Source organism: Pterocles gutturalis, unplaced genomic scaffold (assembly GCF_000699245.1).
Source record: "Pterocles gutturalis isolate BGI_N339 unplaced genomic scaffold, ASM69924v1 scaffold27437, whole genome shotgun sequence".
Classification (NCBI taxonomy): Eukaryota; Metazoa; Chordata; class Aves; order Pterocliformes; family Pteroclidae; genus Pterocles; species Pterocles gutturalis.
This window is the reverse complement of record NW_010113622.1, coordinates 17,688-27,219: the sequence shown is the minus strand read 5'-3', so window position 1 is coordinate 27,219 and position 9,532 is coordinate 17,688. Positions and strand designations below refer to the sequence as shown.

The window sequence follows — 9,532 nt, the reverse complement described above, 5'->3', positions numbered from 1 at the left end:
GGGCAAACGGCCTATGGCACACAATAGTTGTATGAAAAATTTTCAGCTCATGTTCTTCGCTCTCACTTCCAGCATCGCTTCTGAATGCCCTTTACTTCATCATGTTTTAACAGGGCATCTTGCTTCTTTCCCCAAGTACCACATAGCTACATCTATTAAATAATTATTCTGAGACCTGTGCTCTACAGCAGTGTACTGATAGAGTCATACTGAAAACAAAAATCTCCTGTTCCTTAAAGTAATCTAGCCCTTCCTCAGTACTGCGCTTGAGTGCCCATGACAATTACTGGGGTCAAAAGAAGCCACCTCTTCTGTTGTCAGCACTGCAAGCCACAAACACAGAGTTTTTGTGTTCTTTCTAGGTGGTTTCTTTTCCCTTCACACACTGACTCCTCTAACCTCGTCACAAGGGAAGCAAGTGCATTTCCACCAACACTAGCATGCCAGAACTGAGAGGACTCACTGGATAATCCATTGAAAAAAACAAAAAAACCAAACCAAAACAAAAAAAACCCAGCCTAAGCAAGAAAGGACTCCATCCACCTGCACAGTACGCCAGTTCACAGCAGCCAGAGCTATGCTCTTGCTCAGGTTCCGACTGCGAGCCTTGGCATCCCAGTGTCTTCACACATGGGGATGTTTCTCTGAAGCTCTCCCATGCACACACAACTCTTGAATCTATCCACCCATCTGCAGTTTTAAATATTAGCAGCACAGTAGTGGAACACCAACCCTGACCCCCAAAGCCAAACTAGTTTGAGCTTTGGGTTAAGAAAACTGCTAAAAAAGCAGTTTACAGACTTTACCAAGTGTTGCTGTTAACACCCACCAGTTGCATTATCCATCCTTCCCCTATTTTCTCCTTGGTCTACTGCCTCCCAAAAGTAAGCACACGGGGGAAGAGGAGGGAACAGTCAAGATAAAACCCAACACTCAGAGCCATATTCTTACTACTACTAATAATGAATCTCCAGGCGTTAAGCTCACAGAAAGGCACGTTTCAATGCCTGATTTTTAATAGCCCTTGGTTAGAGTGAGGCCTACAGCATAATATGTTCCTCTTGCCAAACAGTCACATTTTAGTATAGTGATGACACCATGTTATTCAATTATTTTCTTTAAAAAAACTCACAAAATTGGATGTCACCATGGGAACAGTCTAAAGTTGATTTTGGAAAGAGGCTCATTTCCTATAGCTTTTCTGTTGGCGTAGAAATAATGTCGCTGAACTGTATCAGAACCAAGTGCTTTATGAAGTATCATCTCTAAAGACACCAGTCAGTTCTCAAAATATCCTCCCTAATGGTTGCTTTTCTTTAGTTTCTGAAGCAGAATAAAGGGCCGAGAAAGGTTTCTTCCCCGTTTTCCTCAACAAGAAACACACCCCAAGCTACCACCAGCGTGATCTAATTCAATCGTTCTTCAGCCTGCAATGTGTAATAAGTGTCAGTACGGAAAAATTCCTTCTTAGAAGAACAATTAAAACTTAAAGCAGTCATCCTGCTTGGCTGGCTGAACAAACGACACATGTTCACACAAGAATGATTCAGTCAACCGTCTTAATAAGGATTTACTTTAAACAGAACCTTGTATGGGTACACTAGACTCAGTCTCATTAAGGAGTAAGTTGGATTTTTATACAGCATGAACCATTGGCAATCTAAAACAGACCCACTGAAGAATGGAATGGAGAATCAAACGCAATGTTTCAGACCCAAGCTCTATGTGCCTTTAATACTTTCTTTTTCCTTTTCTTTTTTTGAGAGTGCACACTACGACAGACATTTGCATGTATCATGTTTTTAACTTCTTTTCTAAGGATGAACTCTCTGAATCTGCATCTTCCAACTCCGCTCTGTGTCTTTTCAGTCCTCCGAGAGATTGAGTGCTCTCACTGCCTGCAGGATGCAAGTCAGCAGTATCCTCTCTTGTGCTCACATTGTAGCTGTTGGAGTCCATTTCAGACAGGCAGCAGTCTTTGTGCAAGGTCACACCCATCTGTGCAAGGCTGCCATTATCAGCATTTGAGTGCACCTGTAGTCCTTGCGTCACAGTCTCCTGCTCTCCAAAACTCTGTCCATTGTTGAGGCATGAAGGGCGAAGATGCAAGTGGCCGTTGTTGTGGTTAACACAGGAGGTGTCAAGGCTCCTCTCCTCACTGTCATCAGTCTGGTTTCTAGAGCAGTGACCCGACATGCTACAGATGGCAACAGCAGAGAATGGAGGGACCAATGAGTGATGGCTTGATGCTGGTTGACAGTTCTGACTATTTTTCTGTTCCACAAGTCCTGCAGTCTGAATGCAAGGTTCTTCAGCACAACTCTTTAGCCCTTTGCAGTTAGCTTTCCCATTGAGCTTTTTATTCTCAAAAGAATGCTCTATACCTCCACTGCTAGTGTCTTCAGATGTGTTTTCTTGACCATCCATCCACCGCTGATTGTCACATTCATGAGCTTGACCATTACTAGAATTTTCTTTCAAGCCACACTCCTTCAAAGTTTCTTTGTTGTGGCTTTCAGTAGGAAGAGCTGAGGAACCTTGAGGAATTACTGAACTCAAGCTCCTAGCATCTTCCTTACTTAGTGAGTGTGCTGTACTGTGCCTTCCACTAGTTCCTGGCTTCCCTTCATCATTCTCCCCATCTCCTCTGGAGGATTCACCATCTTTACTAGCTGAATATGATATATAAGAATAATGAAGCCATTTGTAAGCTTTGTAAATCTTTCTCTCCACTGATTCACTGTCTGAACAAGGAGATGTCCTTTCTTTGAGAACTTCTTTGTTGGCTGAACTTCTTTCTGGTGAAGAAGCTGGAGAAGAAGAAAGATCATCTACTTTGATCTGGGGGTAATCATAGATGTCCTCACCTATGTAGGGGGTCACATTCTCTGTGTTAGTGCTAGTCCTTTCCTCTTTTTGCACCTTCTGTCGGTGCCTCAGTGCATTTCGTTGCCTCATAGATGTGCGTCGTTCATTCAGTTCCTCTTCGTCTTCTGTACTGTTGCTGCTGCTGGAACTGCTGGATTCATTCTCCTCAGGACTCGGGGACCGTGGCCGTGGGAAAAGGTCTGTATCTAGTTCCGCCTCACAGGTATTGTCATCAGAGTCAGACTCATTGGAAAGGGCCAGGAGACGTTTATCCTGATACTTTCTCAGCGCAGAGAGCCTCTGCTGACGGGAAGCCACATCTTCTCTGGCTGAGGGGGATTCAGTTGATCTTAAGGCCCTTAAGTTATAGGCAGTTTCATCAGACTCTTCAGCTGCATGTGGTGGGGAGTGATGCAGAGAGGCGGACGACTCTGACTCGCTGTAAGCGGAGCGTTCACTTACTCCTGCATGGAGTTGCAGGATTGTGCTCTCACTGAGGTCGCTGTCTGAGTCAGAACTCCAGCCCTCGATCTCCCGGCGCACCAGGGAGTCAAAAAAGGCCATCATCCGTGGATCTTCCTGGACTGATTGGTTGGCATAATCATGGGACAAACCACTACCACTGTTCAACACAAGACTGATGTACTCTTCATGAGTGTAGAGGCAACGTGAATCATCCTCAATTCTACCATCCAGATCCCCTGTGCAGTCAGGCTGCTTGTAAGGACTCCAGATCTGTAACAGAAAATAAAATAAAAAAATGTGTCTTTGAATTCATAAACTATTATAGGCATTTGAAACAGAACAGTAGCGCAAATACCAAGAACAAGTGTAAATGCAGATTGTTTTAATTTTTGCCCCTTAGACCCATACTTACAAGTATTCCAGAGATGTAGGGTTTTTTCTCCCCCTTTTCCACTTTTTTTCCCTGCATTTACTTCATCCATCCAGAACTTAAAAGCTCTCACACTGCAGATTATCCATCATTTCAATATTTCATTGTGTAATAATCTATCCCAAATTGCAGGGCTCTATTTTTATGTAACAGGGGATGCTTACTCACTAATGGTAAGAATAGTTTGTTGCCTACAATACAGTCTTAGCACTAATGAAGGCACTTGTTTCCCAGGAAACTAGAGTTACTTGTGCCAGTAATGCAGAGTAACATTTCATCCAGCTGCAGAGTCAGTCACACCTCATCAGCAGGCAGGGAGCTGAAAGCACAGAGGTGAAAAGCAAGCCCGCACTAGTTCCTTTAAGGAACAGTTGCGAAGGAAAGAAAGCCTCCAACATCCTCGGAAGACATCGCAGCAGTTTCAGCTAGTAGAGAAAGGTGAAGGAGGAGAGTTTTACTGAAAGATACTTCTGAAGTGGAAAGAGGTAGTAACACTGCAAAGTGAAATCTTTTCACCAATAGCAAGAGCGCTGACTATGCTGTCTGTCTAGCCCTCCCTCAGTTTTCCTGGTGAGAAGGGAAGGAAAAAAATGCCTCAAAGAAGATCCACCAACATCCCTAAGAAACTGGTAATCCATAGCAAATATAATAGTTGGATCTCCTCACCTTTCTCAGTTTCATTCACAGATTCCAGGCAATACGATTAAGGATTTATTGGACAACCACTATCACTTTATTCTAGATTGATGGTTAATGTGATGCACAACACTTACTGTAAGCAGAGCTTGCATATTTTATCCACAATACTGCCTTAATGTTCTGCTTATAAAATACCTGATTTCAGTCATACTTTGCTTTTACCATACTAACAAGCTCAGGGAAAAAATTTCTATGCCAGCTGTGTGTACTAGGTTGGCCTTTTGGGATAGGTTTGGCAAAAACATCTGACTCTTTTCCCAACAGAAATTAGTCAGGTTTTGTTCCAAGCAGACAAAACTGCTAACAAAAAGAGTGTTTTGCCTGTGTAAATGGACTAATCAGCACCCGTCTCACAGATGTGTAGTTAACACATGCAACATAATATGATACTACCATGACAAGCACAATAAGAAAAGCCCATGAGAATGACACTAGTTCTGTATTCAGAGAGATTTTCAACAGTGTACCATAAGACCTTACACCTTTAATAGTGGAAGTAAAACCAAAATAAATTATGTTGCAGCTACTTGTTCAGCAGAGCCAATCTGAAGATGTACAGGTAACCCTTATTCTGGAATTCTCCCAAACTTGAATGCCTTTACTTTGCATCCCCTGTAATTTATAGTTAACAGAGCTTCCACACATGATCTGGCTATATAGATAAAAACATCTCTATTCCAAGATGAAGGTGGGCTTCAGATATACCTTCTTCTGTATGGCAATCATAAAGCTGCCTTTCAGAGCAAAGGCAAAGGAATTTTATATTGCATTACATTAGATTGTTCCTAGGAACATGCCTCAATATCAAGGTGTATTCGCTATTTGTACTTAATTGCTATTTTTATTAGTTGCAGTATTTAAGCAAATTCTTTTCTAGTACAGTTCATTAATGTAATACTTGAAGTCAGAATGAAGACAGTCTCCATTGATTGGTTCAAGCATTGCACTTACCAGACATATAGCTCAAGGGACAAGCATCAGGTCTGAAGAAAGATAACAAAACCCAACCTAAACCCAGTATGTGTAGACTTCCATCAACTGTTCTTAACCTTTTTGAACTACTCAAGAGAACAGAAGGAATCTCTCTTCACCCTCTAATTGTTTCCCATGCTCTACTTCCTGAAGACAAGGTAGGAAAGAGTCTTCTCTCAGTGGATGCTTGAGAAAGATTGTTGATCTGGGGATACACCAAGTTTTTGAATAGAAAAATAGTCTATTATTAATAACTCTACTTGCTCAAAGGACTATTCTTAATTGCTGCGTCCTTGATGATTTAACTAGCACATGTTCAGCACCTTCTCTCACAATTTATCAGATCTTTTCCCCTCTTTATCCCACTTCTGAGCATTTCAGCAAGTAGATCAGATCTTGTATTTAAGAAGCATATACCTTCTTGTAAATGCTTCATACTGTATGTCTGGACAAGCAGGCTGGCATGCCCCTTCCTCAAATAGTCCTAGCAGTGCTAGATTGATCACTAGGTTTTATAAAACTTTTTTTTTAAGCAAGAGAATTAGAAAACTCTTAGATCTTGTATGAACCAAGATAAATGGAGGAGAGGTAGCCTCCTCCAAAGGCCCTCTGGGAAAGGTCTGTTTGATAATAAAAAGTCATGTAGAAAGGTACATAAAGTATGCACAGAGGGATCCTACATCGTTGTTAGTGCTACCAGATCTTTCTGCTCATTCTGCAAGCATCAGAGAAAAAACAGCAGTGTTAAATATTGAAAAGATAGCTACAAAGAGTCCATAGTGAGGCTTTTCCCTTCTGAGACAGATTGGTTCAGAGAGAAGGAGTAAATAATAAAGATTGGTCAAGGGAATTCAGGATGAAGACCTGTTTGTACAAGATCATATGTCTTGAGATTGATATCCTTGCTTTTTAGACATTTTGTGATGAGGGAGTGAGAGGGCCTGCCAGAGTACCAGAAAGAAAACAGATTAAGAATCTACCCTTGGCAGAACCGGGACTGGCAGCAACTGGTCCAGTGCTCTCTGTGGCATCTGAAATGGGCTTCTTTGTAAATGGAATGCCTTTGCCTTTTTCTCATCTTGACTGATGGCACATCAAGGAAGAATGTGAGCAAATTGGAGAAAATAAACTGTCAAATCATCCCACTGAAGCAACAATCTATCAAGAAGTTCTTTCTTTGTCAGAGGATTAAGGAGCTGAATATTACTCACTGATGCCCTGAGTACACATATAAAAACAGGAACAATAACAGAAAAGGGGTGTACTAAACTGGTTCTCTACTTCAGCAGAGATGCTTCAGAGAACATCTCTGAATTGCTTGTACTCCATGGTGGCAAACCCTCAAATTTTAAAACAAAAAAGTAGTCATGCCCATGGCGTGAGAATAATTAAAACCAGCTATATTAGATTATCTGACTAGGCAGAGGCAGCTAGCCACAATGACATTAATCTGTCACCATAGCAACATGGGCAAATAGACTTTGCTATCTTTGATATACTGATGATTTTTAAACAAATGAGCCCTACAACAGTTGTGCTCAGAACCACAGTTACAGAGTATTCTATTTCCAGTACAAAACAGTGTTTCTTTCTGAAACTCCTTACACACTATTTTATCTTTTCCGGAACTGTCGTTTTCTGCATTATTCTCCGTGGCCCTCCTCTAAGCCCCATACATCGGAGGGAATGTCTCATTTGTTTCTCCTGCCATGCAATTTGTTTTCCTGCCAGCACATCCCAATGTCACACACACTCATCTGAGGAGAAAGTGGTATTTTTCTATTTTATATTGCTTTAGCCCTTGCAACAGATGCTTGCTGCAAATGATAATTTTAGTTCACAGCTGTGCTTTTCCATATAATTTTAGTGAAGTTCAGGTTTCTGAAATGGAGGACAATGAACAATTCATCTGGGTTGATATGTCCAGCACACAGTCTGGACTCAAGGCTTCTAATATCCTTTATTAATGAGCTTGTTGAGTCTTATTTTAGGTTTCTGAAACCTCCTCACTTGAATATTCACACACCCCCTCCCATCTTATCCATTGTATTCTCAGTCCTAGAAGAAAACAAACCCTAAACCACTGAGCTACTGAATTACATTCTTGCATGTGCTTTACAACAAAATAAAACTAAAGCAAAAAAACCATAACTACAAAGGTCAAAATCATTCTTGTGAATACTATTCATTTCAGCAGGGTTAGGACCCGAGATGAATTTGTATCTCATTTGCAATCAGCATTAAAATAGCAAGTATGTTGGCAGAAGCACGTGGAATTATTGAATGGCTTGTCTGTATCATGCCTTGATGCTGGTGCTATCAGTTCCTCACTTCTAGAAGCACTAAATTTAGGCCAGTTACTCTAAAAATTAAGGGCTCAAACAACTAGTTGCATCCACATTTTTAATTCAAAGCTACACTTGAGGGAATGGAATACCAGCCAACCACAGTGAAGTTATCTTCTGTGACTTAATTTCAGAAAGATTTTTAAAAGATACTTGAAGGATAGTAAAAGGAAGGATACTCCTTAAGGAACTGATTAAAGCAAACAAAAATCAAAAACCCAAGAAAACATTAAAAAAATTAACTACAATTTTTATTTATGGCTCTTCCTCTTGTCATCTCAACTTCTCCGAGCAAGCACATCAAGCATTTATATGGGGGAAAGACAGCCATGCAAGGGAAAGACTTGTGTTCCCAGCTGGTTTTAATGCAGTAAATAGCCCCTCAGAACTGCTGCTGGTGGTGTTTTTTCCTGTTTTGCCCTTCTGCTAGTGGCAGTTAGTAGCCTCCAGTCTATCTGTAGAAGTAGATGGAATGAAGAAGAAACCACCATTGGATGGTCACCCACAAACTGCTGTTCACTAAGACACTATCTTTAAAGAGTGAAGTCTTGCAGATCAGACAAGATATGAGCCTTAAAACAACCTGATCCCCAAACAAGGCACATTACAAGCTGAGACAAAATGACATACAACAAAAGGGTTCATACAACAAAGGGTTCATAATTCTAGTACATTAAACACCTTTCCCTTAATTTGTTTCTGGCTTGCAATGTTTGGGGAATTCAGCTTCTTCAAAGCAGCTACACGAGTTCCATTGCACATACAGTGACACAACAGGCTTTCTCTTCTAGGGAAGCATTCAAGCAGAGGTGTCTTTGAAAGTTACACAACCTGTGACTGGGGCCTTAATTGAACTAACCTTTTAATCACTAGGCAAAAAACCCCCCTGCCAAAACCCTAACAGAAGTACACAAAAGCAACACAGGGGATGTTTATACCAATGCTAATCCAACAGTCAAAGCACACTCATGCAGGAAGGATTCATAGGGTGAAGGGTCAGCAGATCTCAAATCCAAAAGGGAGAATTCAGGCTGCATGAACCAAGTTCCCAAAGCAAAAAAAAAACAAAAAGCCCCCAAAAAACAACCAACCAAACAAAAAAAGCCTCTGGCAAAACTGTTGTTAAACAGTAGCAGTTGGACTGCTTGAAAATTGAAAAAATCAGTGAGCTGCTAAAGCTGTTCAATGCACTTCTGTTCAAAGGCTGTATTTGATAGATTTGTGATCCAACCTGTCAGAGGGACACATATGAAGAAAAAAGTGGAAAAGCAAACTAAAGTATCAGTTGAAGATAGAAGAGAAGGAAAGCTAAACTACAGTCAGAACACCCAAATGCTGATAGTAGTTGTAACGCAAGTGATGCAGCTGGGCATTAGGCCATGGTCCCACAGTTTTGGGCCGGTTCTGGACCACAAGTTGCAGACCCCTAAAACATTCCTTTGCAGGACAAGTTCATTCAGTCAATTTGTAGCTGACTGAAAACCATTTACTAATACTCAAATGACTTCATTTATATCCACATGCAGGTAAGATTTTTATGAAGTCATTCAACAAATAGTTGGAAGCAGCATCAGTTCTCATTTCTTTCATCTTGTTGATTGACCTAAATTATAGCAAAATTTCTGTGGCAGCAGAATGCAAAGTGCACTAGTGTAGCATAATCCTCTGCCTCCCCACCCTCAACCTCTGCTATTAGAAATGACAAAAAGTTTCTGCCTTGCTCCCACAACATTGTCTGTCTTTCCTTAGGGAA

General features: G+C 41.0%; 1 protein-coding gene across 1 annotated transcript in view; it reads right to left on the bottom strand.

Moving 5' to 3' along the window:
- Positions 1-1,794: 1,794 nt before the first annotated feature.
- The window catches only part of DCAF5 (DDB1 and CUL4 associated factor 5), a gene marked incomplete at its 5' end in the record, with an annotated part of 19,524 nt that continues 11,786 nt past the window's right edge, over positions 1,795-9,532 (bottom strand). Inside the window, one exon of the mRNA XM_010074581.1 lies at positions 1,795-3,603. Coding sequence (XP_010072883.1) covers positions 1,795-3,603 — 1,809 coding nt within the window. The remainder of the gene's footprint in view (positions 3,604-9,532) is intronic.